This window comes from Macaca nemestrina, chromosome 5 (genome assembly GCF_043159975.1).
Source record: "Macaca nemestrina isolate mMacNem1 chromosome 5, mMacNem.hap1, whole genome shotgun sequence".
Classification (NCBI taxonomy): domain Eukaryota; kingdom Metazoa; phylum Chordata; class Mammalia; order Primates; family Cercopithecidae; genus Macaca; species Macaca nemestrina.
Window position 1 is genome coordinate 41,900,287 of NC_092129.1, and position 20,347 is coordinate 41,920,633.

At 40.7% G+C, this 20,347-nt stretch overlaps 1 protein-coding gene across 2 annotated transcripts; it reads right to left on the reverse strand.

Moving 5' to 3' along the window:
• Nucleotides 1-538: 538 nt before the first annotated feature.
• Nucleotides 539-19,054, reverse strand: LOC105465685 (interleukin 22 receptor subunit alpha 2). Of its 2 annotated transcripts, XM_011714266.2 has the most exons (6): nucleotides 18,929-19,029; nucleotides 15,578-15,713; nucleotides 13,991-14,086; nucleotides 11,893-12,071; nucleotides 4,427-4,596; nucleotides 1,848-2,565 (listed from the first exon to the last, which is right to left on the reverse strand). In XM_011714266.2, exons 1-6 carry the CDS (start codon nucleotides 18,987-18,989, stop codon nucleotides 2,416-2,418), a joined length of 792 nt encoding a protein of 263 aa, XP_011712568.2. In that variant the 5' UTR covers nucleotides 18,990-19,029; the 3' UTR covers nucleotides 1,848-2,415. The 2 variants fall into 2 exon arrangements, with proteins under 2 accessions (XP_011712567.1, XP_011712568.2); XM_011714265.2 differs by lacking the exon at nucleotides 13,991-14,086 and having other exon boundaries at nucleotides 539-2,565; nucleotides 18,929-19,054.
• Between the last annotated feature and the right edge of the window lie 1,293 nt (nucleotides 19,055-20,347).

The window sequence follows — 20,347 nt, forward strand, 5'->3', positions numbered from 1 at the left end:
TTTGAGGGCAAACAAGAGGTCTGTGTGCTGGAGCAGAGTGAGCAAGGTGAGAATTAGAGAGTGAGGACGGGGAGATTATGAGGAAAGGAAACAGGTCATACAGTGCCTTGGAGGCCATTATGAAGACTTTGGTTTTTACCCTTATGAGATGGGAAGCCATTGGTGGTTTTAGAGCAGGAAAGTGACATGATCTGATTTATGTTCCAAGGCTCATGCCGGCTGCCCTGTTAAGACAAAACTGGAGGGAGACAAGCAAAATGGGGACACCAGTGAGGTAGCCATAGTGACCATCCAGAGATTTCTGGATGGTGGCCTGGAATAGGTAGTTCTGAGAAGTGTTGTATTTTGGAGGTAGATCAATAGAATTTATTGGTGCATTGAATATATATGATGTGAAAAAAAGTGGGGAGACAAAGATAACCTCAACGCTTTTGGCCTGAGCAGCTGTAATTTGTGATTGCATTTGATCACATGGCAAGCTCAGTCGGGCTCAACACTGTTTGCTCCTTCCTAGTTGGAACTTCGTGTGGGCCTAAGATGTTTAACTAGAGTTTCATCTGGCAGACGTAAACATTGTATTCTTCTTTTAAAAGCTCAAATAACAAATATTCTAAAATGCAAAGCAAAAAATTAAAGGATTTATTGAAATCGTGTGACAATATATCCCTAACACAATGAAGAAGATGACAATTATGATTTTCACAGAGTATTTTGCACTTGCCTAAGCACAAAAGCAAAACCAGAGCAAGGCAAACAACATACAAACAAAATTTGATGCTATCTAATAACTTTCATGAAACAACCATAAATGAATTTTGTTTTATTAAATCAGGCTTTAGGACTACTGAATTGCATTCACTAAAATGCTGTTTGAAATTTTACTTACTCCCCACCCACCCCATTACTCTTAATTCATTGCCCTCCCCACAAAAGGACAAAATGCAAAAAAGTTAGTAAGCAAGATATAAATAATAATTCAAAAACAGAGATCAAAGTAAATTTTTTTTTCAGTCTCTGCATCTATGCTCAAATCAATGTTTTCTGAGCATACAGGGAAGCAAGGAAACCAATTCTCTAGCTCTTGCTCTGCCTCTTATTCTCCTCCAGCCCCCAATACATTTCTGAATATTTTTAAATCCATTTATCACTGATTACTTGTATATAACCAGAAGCACTGACTATATTGTTAATCATACTTTGGAGCAATTTTCATGGGGAATTGTACAAATGTTCTTTGATACGTATCTCCTCACTAGAAAGACAACCTTAAACATAATAAAGACTTAGCCTGAAGTGAAGAAGGCAACTTTCTGTTGACCACACTGAGCCTTAGGTCACCAGATTTCTACTCAGGAGAGGCAGTGGGCAGGAGGGGCCAGTTTGGAGGGCTTTGTTTAGCTCTATAATCTCTGTAGGCACCCACCAACACCAGTCCTTCTCCTACTACCCACTGTGTGCTTCCAGCTTCAAGCTGAGTTCTCTGCATGGACTGCAGCAGTTCCCAATAAACCATCATTCATGGGATCCTCCTGTATAGAGATGAGGAAGGTGCCACAAGCAAGACATACTTGGCCAGAAAGGTTGAGTAATGAGGTCTCTTTTCTTCTTTGTCACTAAAAAAATTACATTTAATTTTGAGGATAAAGATAAATTATTCTAAGACAGGATTAAAAACTAAACAAAACAAAAACAAACATAGAAAAGAAAACCTTAATACATCTTTTAAATGAGGGACAGTTGTATAGAGTAGACTTCCTTGTTGTTGATAGTTTTAATTCAGATATCAATCTAGAAATCATAAGTTTTTTCCCCCAATACCTGTTCTTATTTACCTAAAGTAGAATTTAAAACAAAATTTCGATTCATTAAGTAGAAATATTTAATAATAATAAATACATAAAAATATATTCATATAAAATAGAAATGCATGAAAAATATTCATCCATATAGAAATTTTAAATTGTCATAGCAATGTCAATTTAATTGGCTCAATAAGAGAGTGAAAACCTATTGCTTCAGGACTGCTTCAGTCTGTAACGCTATTTAAAAAAACTTATTTCAACATTTTCTTAAATACTATTCATTGGCTGTTAAATTTTTATTTTGCTGTCTTAGAATGAAGGTTGTTATTAGGGATGTTACATTCAGAGATAAAGTTCCAAATTTCATAGAACCCTTTATTCTCTGCCTCGTCTTTACATTTCAATTTTTTGGGGGAATGTCGTTCAAATATAGTTTACAAATGAAATATAAAGGATGAAAGAATGGGTAAACAAAGAAGTCCCCAAGGTATAACAGTGAATATTGCTTTAAGAAAATACAAAAACAACTTTAAATAAGATCCTTCAAACACGAGTCATCCCATTCTCAGGGAGCTTCAGAATTTCCACATGGCTGAGTGCCAAATTCCACAAGTCATGGCATTTCCACACATCTCTCTTCACTTCTCTGACTTCTTCTGTCTAACATGGGCTGATATATTTCAGCCACTACACAGTAGCTGGAATGTGGTGGTAGAGCTTCAATTTCAACAACTCTGTGAGCCCCTTCATAAACCTTTTGCTCCTATACACAAGAGAGAAAATAATCAGTTGGTAAATGGCTGTCATTAAGTCACAGCTGTATTTTTGTTTAAATTAACAAGTTGTACATGGTCACAGCGGTAGATGGGTTGTGGGGTTTCTTCCTAGACACACCCTTTTTTCCTAGAGTCCTAGGCCATAGCCTAGGTAAAGGTAAAGGGACAAGGCAAGTAGCTGTGTGGGTGCAACTTGACTTCTCCTTGAGGGCTGCTGGCTGGTTGACCCTGTGGTCAGAGTCTTCTTTTTAAGAATTTTGTTTGTTGTATGAGACACAGTTTCACTCCATCGCCTAGCCTGGAGTGCAGTGGCACTATCTTGGCTCACAGCAACCTCTGCCTCTCAGGTTCAAGGGATTCTCGTGCCTCAGCCTACCAAGTAGGTGGGATTGCAGATGCACACCACCACGCCAGGCTAATTTTTGTACTTTCAGTAGAGACGGAGTTTCACCATATTGGCCAGGCAGGTCTTGAACTCCTGACCTCGAATGATCTGCCTGCCTCAGCCTCCCAAAGTGCTGGGATTACAGGCATGAGCCACCCGACTTGGCTTTCTTTTTAAGAATTTAAAGTGTGCAGCGAGAATGGTGTGCAGCGAGATGAGCAGAGATAACTACAGGTATGCAACTGTGGCCACAGAGAGACAGAAAGTCCAAGAGACAGAGCAGGATCCCTTAGAACTGACTTCTGTTTCCCTTCCCAGTCACCACTAAGCCTGCCGGCACTCTAAGTCCTGCCTCTGTCCCTGAGATTGCTTGCCTATCTCCTAATAATCCCTCCCTCCTTTGTTTCTAAACAAGTTGGACTGTGATTTCTGCTCCTTACAACAAAAACCCCTAATCTTAGATGACACCAAAAAAGGAACAAATTCAATTATCCACCAAGTCCAGACAGAAGCACCGATGGTAGATTAGAATACCACAGCAAGGCCGGGCATGTTGGCTCATGTTTGTAATGCCACCAGTTTGAGAGGCCAAGGCAGGCGGATCAGTTGAGCCCAGTAATTTAAGACCAGCCCAGGCAACATGGCTAGAGCCTGTCCCTACTAAAAGTACAAAAAACAATAGCTGGGTATGGTGGCATGTACCTGTAGTCCCAGCTACTTGGGAGGCTGAGGTGGGAGGATCATTTGAGCCCAGGATGTTGAGGCTGCTGTGAGCTGTGATTGCATTGCTACACTCCAGCCTGGATGACAGAGTCAGACAGACCCTGTGTCAAAAAAAAAAAAAAAAAAAAGAAGCAAAACTGGCACAAAAATAATCATGTGATTCAAGAGCTATTTTAAAATAAGGTGTGAGGCTGGGCATAGTGGCTCATGCCAGCCTGGGCAACATAGTGAGATCTCGCCTCTACAAGAAAAAAAAAAAAAAGCTGGATGTGATGGTGCATGCTTGTAGTCCCAGCTCCTCAGGAGGCTGAAGCAGGAGGATCACTTAAGCCCATACGTTAGAGGCTACAGTGAGCTATGATCACCACTGTACTCCAGCATGGGTGACAGAGTGAGACCTGGTCTAAAAATAAATAAAATAAATAAATAAATAAAGTATGCGAAGCCCATAAAAATGATTATTTGTGGCAGTCACATGGAATTAAATACTGTTAATACCAATCTTTAGATATGCAGGGAAAACCGTGGAGACAAACCGAAGGATGGAAAGGGCACACACACATTCTGATGGTGATGCCAGCACCAACGGTGGATCAATACTGGTTGAGAGTAAGAAGGAATTAAAGATAAGGAAAAATAAAAGGAGGCAGAGTAGCAGAAGAGGACATCTCATATGACCAAAATACTGGTTAAATAAACAAAAGAGAAAACACTAAATATATCTATTCATCTGAACTTACCTTTTCTAGTGAATTGTTAATTATAAAAACTCGGTATACTAGTTCATAGTAATCTTCTATAGATATATTTTTTTCCTTTTGGTATCTTTGTGGTAAATTTGGAGCATGGAGAATTACCAACAAAGATCCATTGACTTGGGTTATGTTCATGACTGGAGGATCTATTTTTGCTGGAGAAAAAAAGTAAAACTTTGAGAAATCATCAAATGAATGTATTATATACAGACACATTATGTATAATGACAAATCAGCTTGGTGGGAGGATCACCTGAGCCCAGGGAGGCTGAGGTTGCAGTGAGCTATGGTCATGCCACTGCACTACAGCTTATGCGGGATAGTGAGACCAATGTCAAAAAACAAAAACAAAAAGAAAAAAGAAAATTGCACGTGTATTTGAATCTCAAACCTTTATAAATTTAGGGGGTGTTAGATTCTTAGCAGAGTAAAGACGGAAACATACAAATTACTTTCCTCTGTTTATTGGAAGGGCTTTCTTAGTCCGCCTTTTGTTTGTTTGTTTGGTTGGTTGCTTTTGGGTTTTTCCTGAGACAGGATCTCATTATGTTGCCCAGGCTGGTCTCTAACTCCTGTACTCAAGTGATTCTCCTTCAGCTTCCTGAGTAGCTGAGATTACAGGTGTATGCCACCACACCTAGGCTAGTCTGATTTTTTATTGACAGTGTAGCCCTTGGAGGTTCTAAGATTTTTGTGGGGGTATTAGTTATAACTCCCTACCTTGTGCTGGCCTAAAACCTTGTCTTTTGTCTTGGGAGTGGCTGTTACCACTCAGGGTCTAGTTACCACATCCAGCAAACGCCCTCAGGGCAGCTGGGTCACTATGTCGATCTTCTGGTTCCCCTTTGATTTCCATGTACTTTGTTTTGGCCCCCTGAGGATTCCCTTTATTTTCATTATTGCCTTTCTGTGGAGTTTGGAGAATGTGTTTTATTTTATCCAGAATTTCTAAGTGTTTTAGAAGAAGAGAGTTTCCTACTCCCAGGCTATTTAATTTGGAACCATAAGTTTTTAAATCACTTTCCAACTATATTGGAATAATGTGATAGTTAACTTTAAATACACATGTCCCTTTTGTAGTCAGGCACATATTTCAGGAATTGGCCTATCAGTGAGTCAGCTGCGGACATCTCAGGGCTCCTGGCTTATGATCTGTGATGCTAGATTTCTTGACCCATTCACTGGATTGTGATTGTGTTACAAGACCAAGTCAAGATTATTTGACCTCATAGCACTTTACTCGTTAACAGCTCTCTCCTTGAAATATTACCTTCCCACACTATTCATGAATGTATCAGCCCACAGATTTCCTCCTACCTCTTTGGCTATTGCTTCTTAGTCTCCTTTTAAGATTTTTCTTACTCAGGCATCTTTGGGTGAGAATCCCTCAATATCTGGTCTTACTCAAAACTGCCTATCACTACTCTCTCCCTAGGCAATCCTATCAATGCCCACTGTACTGTATGCATGAAATGACTCACAGATTTTTGTCTCTAATAGACTTTACCTTTGAGTCTTGGATCTGAAGAGATTGTCCTTTGGATCTCTCAAAAGCATCTTAAACTTAACGTATTCAAAACCAAACTTATAATCTCTATTGCCTTGCATCCCACCAAACTGGTCTTTTTCATCAAACCCCATCAAAAACATCTCAGCCATTACGCATGCAAGAAAATTAGAAGTAGTCTTTGGCGTGTTCTCTTCACCATTATATTCAATCTATCACCTGGTCCTGCCAATTTTTCTTACTAAATGTCCCTCCAGGAATAAATTTTCTCTAGTCCTTTTCATCAGCCAAATTCTGTCTCCTGTAGACTATTATTAGTAACCTACTACTTCACTTATCCGCATCCAACCTGTTCCCCCAAATATAGTCAAAATGACCTTTCCTATACACAAGTCTGATCATATGGCTCCCGAGTAAAATTACTTTTTTCTGGAGGAAGTCACAACTCTTTAAAAAATTATTGTACATGCCCTACCTTTCCAGTCCCACCTCATTATAGACCCCTTCCTGCATGTTCTTCTTCAATATACTGCTTGTCTTTCAGTCCCTTGCATTTGCTATGCCAGAGAGCCTTTGCAAACGCTGTTCCCTTGCTTGGAATGCTCTGTTCTTTGCCTCAAGTGATCCTCCCACCTCGGCCTCCCAAAGCACCGGGATTACAGGCATGGAGCCAATGCACCTGGCTTTCACATCTATTTTTAATCCAAGCAATTCAAGGGTCAAATAATACTGAAATATAAGTATTAAATGCTGCTTTTAACTGAAGAAAGTTTATTTTGTTTTATTTTTAATGTTTTTAAAATATTGCTTTGTCTCTAGATAGAAACCATAAATCATAACTTCTTAATCTAAGATAATATCCTGCTGCTCAAAAACAGGTGTCAGAGGAGCCAATGCATGCAGCTGGCTCATTAGTCTATGTCACAGATGCCAGGAACATGCTGTCCTGAGGACCTAGAAACATGTTTTTTGAAATATGTCCTTCAGAAGTTCTTAGGAGCTGTGGTAAGAGAGTGCAAAGCTGGGGGCGAGGAAGCAGCTGAGTGGGTGATTCTCTCACTATTGCATCAACAAGAGTAGTAGCTATAGACTGGGTTTCTTACTCTTCTACTAAGAGGCCTGAAATCAAATGACTTTTTAAAGGACCCAGTCTAAAGCTTTTTTCTTTTCTTTTCTGATTTTTTTAGGGAGAGTGGTTATACAGAAAACACACAAACCCTTCTTAACTCAATACTATCCCAATTTTAATAGAATTGAGCTAAAGCTGTGTCAGTCAATGTCTTTGGTTATTCTTACCTGACTGGCCTAATGGCTTAGACTGAAGGAAGTTTTGTTTGATAAGTTAATTTGAATGTGACCCTATTTCTAGGCTTGAATATAATAATCAAACTGATCTGTGAATTCCCTTCACTGCTGTTCATCAGTTTAGTCATGAAATCTCCTTTTCCTCACTAGACAATTGCTGATTGAGTGTATTGGCCTTGAGTTTCAATGTATCCAAGAAACAACGTGAGAGTTACCATGAATTAGTTTGCTCAACTCTCTTCCACCTTCTTGCTAATTAGAGAGTTGGGGGGAAATGCATCTAGCATTTTGGACATGATCCAATTAATTTGGTTCTAATTGGACCTTGCACCAGTTAGAAGAGGTGTATGGATGGATCCCTAAGTACTAGGGTACAGAATGTGAATATTTCTGTGGCCATATGAATGCAAGGCAAAAGGCTCATACTGAAAAGCAGTCTTAAAAAATCTAGGTGGTTAGAGAATTGTAAGGAACCCATAATAGTCAAAACAATCTTGAAAAAGACATACAAAGAGGAGGGCTCACCCTTCCCAATTTCAAAGCTTACTACAAAGCAACAATAATCAAAATAGTGTGGTATGGGCACAATGATAAATGTATAGATCAATAGAATAGAATTGAATGTCTGGAAATAAACCACACTTCTATGGTCCATTGATTTTCAACAAGTGTGCCAAGAACACTCAATGGGGATAATTTTCAACAAAAGGTGCTGGGACAACTGGATAGTCATATGTCAAAAAATAATATTGGACCCTTACCTCACACCATATACAAAAATTAACTCAAAATGAATCAGACTTAAATGTAAGACATAAAACTATAAAACTCTTAGAAGAAAATATAGGGTAAATCTGCATGATTTTGGATTTGGCAAAGGATTCTTAGATATGACACCAAAAGCACAAGCAACAAAAGAAGAAATAGATAAATTGGATTTCATCAAAGTTTAAAACTTGGTATCAAGTGATACCATCAAGAAAGTAAAAAAGACAACCCACAAAATGGGAGGAGCTAGCTGAGAATCATATATCTGATAAGACATTGGTATGCAGAATATATAAAGAACTCTTACAACTCAAAAATCAAAAGATACGATTAAATTTTTTAAATGGGCAAAGGATCTCAATGTACAATTCTCCAGAGAAGGTACAAAATAGCCAATACACATAAAAAAGAAGCTCAACATCATTAATTAGCAGGTAAATGCAAATAAAAACCACTTGAGATACCATTTTATATCCATTAGGATGGCTATAGTCAAAAAAGATTGGTAAAAATGTGAAAAAATCGGCTGGGCGTGGTGGCTCAAGCCTGTAATCCCAGCACTTTGGGAGGCCGAGACGGGCGGATCATGAGGTCAGGAGATCGAGACCATCCTGGCTAACACAGTGAAACCCCGTCTCTACTAAAAAATACAAAAAACTAGCCGGGCGAGGTGGCAGGTGCCTGTAGTCCCAGCTGCTTGGGAGGCTGAGGCAGGAGAATGGCATAAACCCGGGAGGCAGAGCTTGCAGTGAGCTGAGATCCGGCCACTGCACTCCAGCCTGGGCGACAGAGCGAGACTCTGTCTCAAAAAAAAAAAAAAAAAAAAAGTGGAAAAATCAAAGCTCTCATATATTGCTGATGGGAATGTAAAATAGTGCAGATGCTTTGAAAACAGTCTGGCATTTTCTCAAATGATTAAACATAGAGTTACTTTGAGACCCAGCAATTCCACTCCTATGTATATATCGAAGAGAAATATGTATGCCCAGCTGTGCGTGGTGGCACATGCCTGATAGTCCTTGCTACTTGGGAGGCTGAGGTAGAAGGATTGCTGGAGTCCAGGGGTTCAAGACTAAAGTGAGCTATGATTGTGCCACTGCACTCTAGCCTAGGTGACAGAGTAGGATCCTGTCTTTCAAAAAAAACAAACAAGAAAAAAACCAAAAAAACTCCCACACAAAAATTTTTACATGACTGTTTATAGCAACATTATTCATAATGGCCAAAAAGTAGAAACTACCCAAATGTCTATCAACTGAGGAACAGACAAATAATATGTGGTATATCCATATAATGTACTATTATTTGGCCACAAAAAGGAATGAAGTACTGATACATACTACAATCTGAATGAACTTTGAAAACATGTTAAGTGAAAGAAGCTGGTCAAAAAAAAATCATGTATGTTATGAGTCTATCCAGAACAGGGAACTCTATAGAGACAGAAAGATTAATAGTTGCCAGGGCTGCGGGCTAGGGGAATGGCAAGACTGGAAGGTGATAGCCAAAGGGTATGGAGTTGCTTTTTGAGGTGATAAAAATGTTCTAAAATTGACCATGAATGATGGTGGTACATATTTGTGAATATAGTAAAAACCATTAAACTGTATGCTATATGCTTAAAGTATAAGCTGTGTGAATTATACCTCAATAAGGCTGTTTTAAAAAATCTAAGTGGATGCAGTGACAATCTATTTCCCCAGTGTCCTATAGTTGCTCTATGGGCTCTTGAACAAAATAGTTACATGATGGAGGATATATATAGACTTAACAATATGGATCTCCTCTTACCAAATTTGGTCTGACCTTCAGAGTATCACTGCAGAGTGATCTTCCTTTCCAGGAAGGAAGATCAATGTTGAACCCCTAGTATAGTGCCATATTCCAGGGGCTCTCATCTTCCATCTCGTTGCAGGTAGGTTTTTTTTTGTTCCCTTCCAAAACGGAGGGGGCAAGAGACACTGGTTATAGTTTTTCTTTACTGCTGGGTATAGATTCTGGTTACAGATTCTGTTTATAGATTTTTATTTACTGCTTCAATGCTTTTATCAGCAGACCCCTCATCACTCCTGGGACCACACATACACCCATAGATGTAGTCAATGCCTTATTCATGAGCATAGTACTCCACAATATATTGCTTATGACAAAGAACTTAAGTTAATGTGAAAAGAGTGAAGTAAGGTCTCAAGACCCACAGGACAAATATATATCATATATTTGTCACTCAGAAATCCATGACTTTATAGGAAGGTGAAATGGATAATTGAAAACTCAGTTTGAGAGATGTCTTGTGAATTGGCATATGAATTGGTAAACGCTCCAATTGGTAAATGCTTCACTAAGCCTGGGGCCAATATATGGTGCTATTTCTTCCATAGACAGAATTCACTGGTCTAGGATACAAGAAGTGGAAGTGAGAGGGGCAACTCTGACTGTTATCCATAGAGAACAACTCATGACATGATGACATGTTTTTGTTTCCCATATGCTTGGCCTTGAATTCTTCTGGTTTATAACAAAAATGGTTTCCAAAAATTGGAAGTTGAGGCTCTCTCCTGACCATTTGGAGCTCCTTGTTCCATTTAGCTAACAAAAAGAAAATGAGGTTCTTATATTGTCTGGGGTGATTCATTCTGATTTTCAAGGCATAATACAGTAATAAATACATTGGGGTCAGGTGGAAGAATTCTTGGTAGTCTCAAGTGTGCCTCTTAGAGCTTCTCTATTCAGCAATAAAAAATAATGTAAGGTTAGGTCAAGCTGAGATAGGAAACACCAAAAGGACTGAAACTCCTCATGGATAAAAAGCTGAAGTGCTGGCTGAAAAGAAGATGAATGTTGAGTTTATAATGAGGGAAGAAGTCATAAATATTAACTACAGCTTCATGATTAGTTGCAATTATGAGGACTGTGGTAAATATCTTTATTTTCTTTCTTGTTTTATTTATGCACATCTTTATATCTATACATTAAACCCCTTCTCTCTCTCTCTTTCTTTTCCCTACTATTTTAGCCAATGTCTGTTGGTAATGGTTCATTTTATCACCTATATCTTAGATTATATTATTCTATGATTGTGACTAAACTAAAAGAGGAATAAATATCATTCAGGATGGATACTGAGAAAGCACTTTTGGTCTGCCTTTTTGGGGAGGTGAGACTAAAAGTCTAATTTCCTTAACAGAAAATTCTTCTATTTTCATGAACTTAACCCTCATGTTTGGGGAAGGACTAGGGCACTATGACAAATTCTGCTGTCTAAAAATACTTTTTGGAGGGCTGGGCATGGTGAGTCACACCCATAATCCCAGCACTTTGGGAGGCCAAGGGGGGTGGATCACCTAAGGTCAGGAGTTTGAGACCAGCTTGGCCAACATGGTGAAACCTCGTCTCTACTGAAAATACAAAAATTAGCCAGGGATAGTGGCACACGCTTGTAATCCTAGCTACTTGGGAAACTGAGGTTGGAGAATCGCTTGAACCCGGGAGGCAGAGGTTGCAGTGACCCAAGATCGTGCCACTGTACTCCAGCCTGGGTGACAAAGCAAGACCCTGTCTCACACACACACACACACACACACACACACACACACACACGCTCTTCAGTCAGATGCAGTAAATGTGAACCCTGACTTGTATAATACAGGTCATGAGACTGGACCGATGACTAAAGCCTCTACATCTTGATGTTCTGGGCTAGAAAATTAGGATAATAAAAGCTATCTCCTAGAGTTGTTCTGATAATTAGACCAAATGAGATAACTATGTAGAGCCTTCAGCAAAGCACAAGGCCTGGTCACTAGCCGTGCTCTGGGAGGGCTGTCCAAAAGCAGGAAGAACAAGGGCAAAGAAACTCCATGGAACTCACTTTCCCACCAGGGAGTGAACCGCGGCGTCATGCTCCAGTCTGAGTAGCTCCCAGCCGAGGCCGCCCTCACCCTCCCGTAATAAGGCTCCTGTATGTCTGAGGTTTCACTGGTAAGGTCACAAAAGAGTTCTTGAGTACCCCAACAGTCTTCTTTATTTTTCCATTGTCTCTGTCCATATCTGTAGCGGGGAAAAGGCAAAGATCTGAGTTTCTTTTCTCCACTCAAGGAGTCTTCAATATTTTCAGACTGATAATTCTTTTTTTTTTTTTTTTTTTTTGAGACGGAGTCTCGCTCTGTCGCCCAGGCTGGAGTGCAGTGGCGCTATCTCGGCTCACTGCAAGCTCCGCCTCCCGGGTTTACGCCATTCTCCTGCCTCAGCCTCCCGAGTAGCTGGGACTACAGGCGCCCGCCACCTCGCCCTGCTAATTTTTTTGTATTTTTAGTAGAGACGGGGTTTCATTGTGTTAGCCAGGATGGTCTCGATCTCCTGACTTCGTGATCCGCCCGTCTCGGCCTCCCAAAGTGCTGGGATTACAGGCTTGAGCCACCGCGCCCGGCCTGATAATTCTTTATACCTGATTCTAGTATCAATATCACCATGATAGCTTATGGCTACTTTTCAGAAGCTTTAAAAAAATTCCTTCTTATTAACTGTCTAAGTCCATTTTCTGTTGCTGTAACTGAATACCCGAGACTGGGTAATTTATAAAGAAAAGGAATTTACTTCTTACAGTTTTGGAGGCTAGGAAGTCTAATGTCTAAGAGCCACATCTGGTGAGGGCCTTCTTGCTGGTGGGGACTCTCTGCAGAGATTTAAGGTGGCAGAGGATGTCATAGGCATTCAAGAGACATGGCTTTTACATATATATATATATAAAACAGACCAACTTTTCTTATAACTAGCCCACTTCCTCAATAACACTTTAATTCGTTAATCCATCAATGGATGAATCCATTCATGGGGGCAGAATCCTCATGACCCAATCATCTCCCCAAAGTCCCACCTCTCAACATTGCTGCATTAGGATCAAGTTTCCAACACATGAGCTTTTGGGGGACACATAGAAGCCACAGCATTACCTGAAGTGCTGTCTTGCTGGAAGATAAACATCCCTGACACTTTCTGTATCACTAACATAAGGGTTTTAACTTATTTTTTAATAGTTGGCATAATGTTCTTTCAGGTGTGAGGACTGACTTCCATTTTTGAATACTCACTCTCCACATCCTTAATGCTCTGTGGTTTTGAGTGTTTGTGGTTTTTCATCACTTCTCATCAGCTCGCTATTGAGTAATGTGGCTGCTTCTGAGAAGTTGCTACCACTTTTCATCTCAGGTGCTGCTTACCCAACATACATGATTAATCTCTTTATTGAAAATTGACGGGAAGTTTTAGTGAGGACTATATATGGAGCCCTGTAATTAGAGGTTGGGAGAGGGGGAGTGAAACCCATGAAAAATGTAGTGAGGCAAGAGGCAGAGAGGTTGACTCAGCCTGAGGCCACAGGATGGTGTAATAGTCAAAGGGAAGATTCACGCTTTGTTTCCTTACCTGCCATAAATCAGACCAATGCAACAAAGTGATGGTGGGGAACAGAGAAGGAATTGGAGTCTGGGGAGAAAAGTTTCCCAAATTATTTATTGAAAGACTTGAAATCTAACTTTCTAGACACATAATAAGGAAGGTTGACAGTATCTGTACTCAGTAATCTACATGGTGATAGCAATTTCATTCTATCACAATTAAAGCAGTACCACAACATGTATTGAGTATACTTTGATGTTTTAAAATTATTATTTATTTATAATAAGTCTTTAACTTAGCTGTAATGACTGACTTCTCTTTTAACATAATATCTCATTGTTTATCCCATTCTAAATGTGAGGGATATAACAGTACTATAGTCCATGAACTGGATACACCAAAGTGAAAGTTTGCAAAATTATAAATTTGTCCTGTGCTGTTGAAAATCCCTTAGAGACAGGAATGGATTCAGGTATTCTGGGGTCTGAAATTTATATAATCTTTTTAATCCATTTAGTGTTTCTATAACAGAACACGTGAGGCTAGCTAATTGATAAGGAAAAGAGGTTTATTTAGCCCATGTTCTGCAGCCTGGGAAGTTATAAGAAGTGTGCTGCCAGCATCCACTTGGCTTCTGGTGAGAGCTTTTCATGTTGCATAAGAACATGCTGGAGAAGGTCCATGGGGAAAACAGATCGCGTGAAGAGACCAAACTCAAGGGGCATCCTGGCTTTACAACAACCACTCTGATAGAAACATTTCCATGACAAATTCAGTCTGGCAAGAGTGAGAACTCACTCAACTGCAGCAATGATGGTACCAAGCCATTCATGAGCACTCCATCCCCATGATCCAAACACCTCCTCGGAGGCCCCACTTCCAACATCACCACACTAGGGATCAAATTTCAACATGAATTTTGGTGGAGACAAACTCAAACCATAGCAGCTTGGGAGTCCTCTTTAAGAAAAGATTTATAAATATAAAATCCTTGCATGAGGTCCTGAAGTTTAATCTTCATTAGATGCATGGTAAAACAGTTTCTAATCTTCTTAGTACTTTGGTCTACAAATAGGTTCACTTTTGACCTATTTATACTGCTCAAGGAGAAGTATAAAAATAGAACCAATCTTTACTTCCTACATGCTGAAAGTATCTCCAGCTATGCACAAATCTACTTTTGTAATGAAGAAACGATCATTGTAAAGATTTGCAAATTTTACAATTGTTACATAAGATATGTAGAGAGAAGTAGTAGTGGTTAAAGATGGAGATGCTTCTGGGGATATTCATTCTGAAATTAATTAGAGGGAAAATCTGACCTAGGACCTACCCCATGCTGGAGAGACATGGATGAATTTATGGGATAAAAATTGCTATTTTGGCCATAGCTGCATTTGATTTTCTGAATTTCTAGTGAAAAACCATGAAAGTTAAACTGTAATATCTCCTGTCTCACTGTCAGGAGACAGGATTGAGCCTCAACTCCCCTTGCCCCCCAAAAATATATGAGTGGAAAAACCTGACATTTTCAAATCAGGAGTGTTTGTTTCCAAGCCTTGAGCCAGGAAAGGTGTAGATTATATCTGAGTTTTGGCAATGATCCAGTAGGAGTAGCCTGAGTATCACACAAGAGGAACATGCAGCAGCGTGTTCCAGTTTGTGTTCATGCTTACGAGACTCATTAGTTTTTGAAAAGAATTTTCTAAATAGTAAATCCACTCTGAAAGTGACTTTTAGATTAAAAACTTATTTTACACACTCACCTCCATGTTTGCCACAACTTCTTTTTCAACTATCAATAGTTTCATTCACTGAGTATTTGTTATGTGCTAAATAAGTTACTTCCAACATTCGCTTGACAAACTTGTATTGAGAATCCACCATGTGCCAGGCTCCACTATGGAGGTGAAGGCTGAGCCTGTGAGGTCTTGGTGCAGGTCTAGGGCTGAAGTATCTGCCCAATGCACTGCATACCATCATGCATTTTGAGTCCCCAGGCAGCCTTCAGGGGAGACGAGTCACTGCTATCCTGACCTTGGCTTCTTCTCAACCCCTCTGAAATGGAGAAAAAGCTCAGATCCTAACACTCCATTACATTCTAGAACATGTTATCCCAGTGCCATCTCTGTCAGCTGAAGGAGGCTCAATTTACTTACATTTTGTACTGCACAAAATAGACACTGCTGTTGCCAGTAAGTGCCCTCCCAGGCTGCCATTGCAAAATGTTGTGAAAATTTCGGGACTGAAATTGTACCCTCTGAGGCTTCAGAGACTCATGTGCTGGCTGAGTTCCTAAGATAATAAGAGAAGGAAGAACATTGAACGTTGCTAGGAGCACTGTTGTTCCCAGCAGTAGTTTTCAATGGAATACCTGCATCAGGATTCCCTAAAGTAGTTGCTCTATGTGCAGATAGTAGAGGTGGAGCCCAGAAATCAACATTTTGAATCTTCAATGCAATGATTTTGATACACGCTAAAGTCTCAGAATGATGAGTTCCAGATCATAAACATGTACATGCTATCTTCCCACCCTATTTCCCAGGCTGTAGGGGAAGTAAATTGTAGTAAAAAAATATTGCTATTATTTTATCCCCAAATAGCAATGGAATATAATGACTGAGATGAAGGACCCACACTGAGACCAACAACCATCTTCTTAGGAACCACTATATTGGTACTACTCAAGCAAAATTTGCTAGGGACCAATTCTGGCTCCAGGATCTCAGCCCAGAACTCAGTCCCTCCTTTCACAGGTTCTTGCTCAATCGCTGGGTCCTGCTTCCAAGTAGGTCTGCCTTTGCTGTCCCACTCCTGAATGGCTGCATTTACCTGCCTACATCCTGGTTCCAAGTATCCAGGCATAATCCCTCAGATGAAATGGCCATGCTAATGAGGAAAACAGACCAAGACCCTGCTGGGGGGCCAGTGTTTCTGAGACTAATCATGGCAGGGGATGGGATAATTTTGCACTGGCATGACTTGTGCTTTCTTCCTCGAATCATGCAACATAGGTGCTACAACCTCACTTGCCTTTAGTCACACGGAGGCAAGAGAACTTTGGCAAAATTTTGTTTAGGGTTCAAGGTTTCTTATAAGGGATAAGAAGTTGGGCAGAAGGAGGAGGAGTCAGGAAGCATATCTTTTTTTTTCTTTTAGACAGAGTTTCACTCGTCGCCCTGGCTGGAGTGCAGTGGCGCGATCTCAGCTCACTGCAACCTCTGTCCCCCAGATTCAAGTGATTCTCCTGCCTCAGCCTCCCGAGTAGCTGGGATTACAGGTGCCCACTACCACGCCTGGCTAATTTTTTTGTATTTTTAGTAGAGACGGGGTTTCGCCATGATGGGCAGGCTGGTCTTGAACTGCTGACCTCAAGTGATCCGCCCGCCTCGGCCTCCCAAAGTGCTGGGATTACAGGTGTGAGCCACTGCACCCGGCCAGGGAGCATATCTTCTGTTTTCTCCCTGACCTCATCTTCTGTCACCCCGACCCCTGTGTTTGCAGCGTTGACTCCTTCACTTGCTCCACCATGACCCTGATGACTCTGCCTTAGGGCCTCTGCACTGGCCCTTCCCTTTTCCTGGTCTACCTTCCCCTGGATTTCACATGGTTCATTTCTCCACCTCCTTCAAGTCTTTGCTGATTTGTATCACATTATTGAGATGGTTAAAAAAACACTCCCAAGCCCATGGTTTCAGCTCTGAACTTTCAAGATTTGTTATTTTCAAATGAACAAGACTGTTTCCTCAGGCCTTTCTTCTTACCAACCAAATAGTGTGAATACTGTTATTTGCTTTTTAATTTGTTTTCGCTTTTATTGTTTGGACCACCATCAGTGCATCAAATGATGTTGTGTTCTTGGAAAGAGTCTACAGCCACAATTGATTTTGCTCACAAAAATCACTGCCTGATCAATCATCTTTAGAACATAAAAATTCCAGGAGTTTTCAGGAGATGATAGGCACAATTTCCTGAAGGCCTGCCTAGAATTGATTTGCTAACATGAAGATAGATGGCTTAATGCCCTTTATCTCTCTGTCTATGGATTTCTTCTCTCATTTTTGTAACATCAGTGCTACCACCACCAACAGTAATAACACTGGCCTAGGCACTGAAGGACTTTTATCTGCATTCACTCATTTAATTTACCCAGCTCTTCTATGAGGAAAGTACTGTGCATTATGGTCTTCTTCTTACAGACTGAAAAAACGAAGCCTTGGAGACCCGAAGGAGCTTGCCAGGCAGCAAATGGTGAAGCTGATTTTGTATCCAGACAGTCTGACTATTGAGCCTGCCTTTTCCCTCCAACAGAAAGCCAAGAGCAAAGCCATGGGAGAGAGGAGCTAATGAAAGAGACAGACCAATTAGAAGCTGAGGGTATACTTTATCTTTTTCCTTCTTCTCTCCTCCTCCTCCTTCTGGCTGGCATTCATCAAACATTGAACATATATGACCACTAACTTATATTAGGCACTATGTCCAAAGCTTTACAACTTACTTAATTCCCACAGTCACCAAGTAAGGTAAATATTTTTATTATCGCATTCTACAGATGAGGAAGCTGAGGCTTTAAAAAGTTGCATCTCATACTCAAGGTTACAGGCTTGGTAAGATGCAGAGCCAGGAACATTTTGGTAGCATTTGAATTCCTGCCATATTTTGCTAAATGTGCCCTTGCTGTTACCAAGGACCAGAGTCTTCTCAAATCCAAACATTTCTGCAAGATTAAGGCTTGAATTGCTTTTATGTATAAGTCACTAGACAACTGGCAAGTTACTTGAATCACTTACACTGAGAGGTACCCATCTGTAAACTTGGATTCTTACAGGCTTGCTCAGAAGTATGCAGTGGTGATAAGATGCTCTACACTCCTGCAGTGTCTTCCACAAATACCAGAAACAAATTCTCACCTGCTGTTTGTGGTCCCTATCCTGTGCCAGGCACTTCTCTGAGCATTTGGCATATATTAACTTATTTAATCTTCACAGTGACCTAGAATCCCCATTCAACTAATGAGGAAATTGAGGCAGTTAAGTAAAGTCCCCAAGTTTTCCTACATGGTAAATGGCAGATCTGAAATCCAGACTATGACAGTTTGGCTTAGGAGCCTGTGCTGGTAACCACCAGGATATAGTGTTCCTTCAAGGTAAAAGACATTCTAAGGTGAATGAGAGCCAGAGAGAAAGAGAGGGAGAGAGAGAGGAAGGGAGGGAGGGAGGGAGGGAGGGAGGGAGGGAGAGAGAGAGAGAGAGAGATGGATGTGCATTTGTTCTGTATGAAGTCTCTGCACCCTCTAGAGAGCCTTTTCTTTAGTGGGTACTCATTAAGTGTATGTGGGGTTATTCAAGCTACAGATAGACACTAACCCCATGCCTGCTCTGGTCATTTAGTGACATCAAAAGCTGCAGTCTTTATAAAGTCCAAAAAAGCACCAGTGCTATTTCTAACAGATCCTTGATCAGACTCAGATGACAAAGCTATGAGCAATTAAAAAGAAACAAAACACTTACCTGCTACACCAGTCAGGAAGAAACTGATGAGGAAGCCTAGAAAGCAATGTTTAGGCATCATGGTTGCAAGTGTGACTGTTCAGGCAACCAGTGTTCCCTTTAACCAGCTCAGGACCAAAGAGGAAACTAAAATCCACAGACAGACTATCACTCCTGGGTTTAAGGCAGATGGTTCCTTGAAGCAACTACAGTTTTATTTCGATACGACATTATATTATTTTATTTTAGGCAAGTTATGAAAGTATAAAAATCAAAAAGCATTTGCTGCCACTTTTATGTGGAAGCTTGTTTTTATTGGGAAGCTCGTTTTTTGTTGGGGCTTTGTTAGCTGTGGAAAGGCAAAACACTGAGGATGGGCAGACCCAAAGGGCAGGGCAGCGCAGGGGTTGTGCAAGTGGCAAGCAGGTGAGTGAATGAAACGACTTGTGGGGCCTTAAGGGAATCTGGCCCCAGGAGGCGGAGAGGCTGCCAAAGACTAGGACTTGGCAGCCAGGGTGATTTTGAGTAATATGCTTGGCAGTTGCAGCTATCGGGCCCACTGGTAGTGGTTCAAAGCAAGAGGTGTCTCTCGTTGATTCACTCTTTTCCTTCCGTTTTGGTAGCTCCCCAATTAATCTCCCTGCTATGCCCCATACCCTCCTGCTGCCTCTAGCTCTCCACAGGGCTCCCTGCCATACTCCTCAGCCTTCTCCACTCCATAGTGGTCCTGGGCTCCGTTTAGCTAATGCCTATTCCTCTTCCATTTTCACATGCAGTCTCCAGTGAGCTGGGAAAAGATTTTGAGCCCATCAAACTGCATGATTCCTTTAAAAGATGAATGGGGAAGACACTCCTTTTGAGCTACATTAGATCTTTTTCACATTGTCTTTCAAATCTGATTGAACCAGCTCATCTGTTCTCTATGATTCATTATATCATTCTTCTTACCATTTTTTTTAACTACATGTGTTTAGAGGTACTAAAATTATACATGAAAGAACAAAAAAGTCATGTTCCATAGTGAGCGAGTCTGTGCAAACCTACCCTTAAAGTCCAAGGAAGCTGCGAGGCCAAAGAAAAAGGCTGACATATCCAGTTTCTCAGAAAGAAGCATTTAATAGGGACTTATGAACAGAGCCATATGTGTGTCCTGGACAGTGGCAAGACAAGATGGTGGACCCTCATGCCATTGCCCTGTAGACCTGAAGAAGGAATTAAGGAAATCAACTATAACCTAATAGTGGTAGTAATAGAAATGTTAAAATCCTCTTAAAGTTACTGCAAAGTGTGACCCCCCCCCCCAACTGTTACACTGAAGTTAAAAGGGAATATTAACAGCCTATCTTCTCTCTGTGAACAGTGGACCTTATCTATACTCCCCAACTCCACATTCCTCAAAGTTTATTACAGGCCCAGCAAGTTCCTGCACGACTGCAGGGT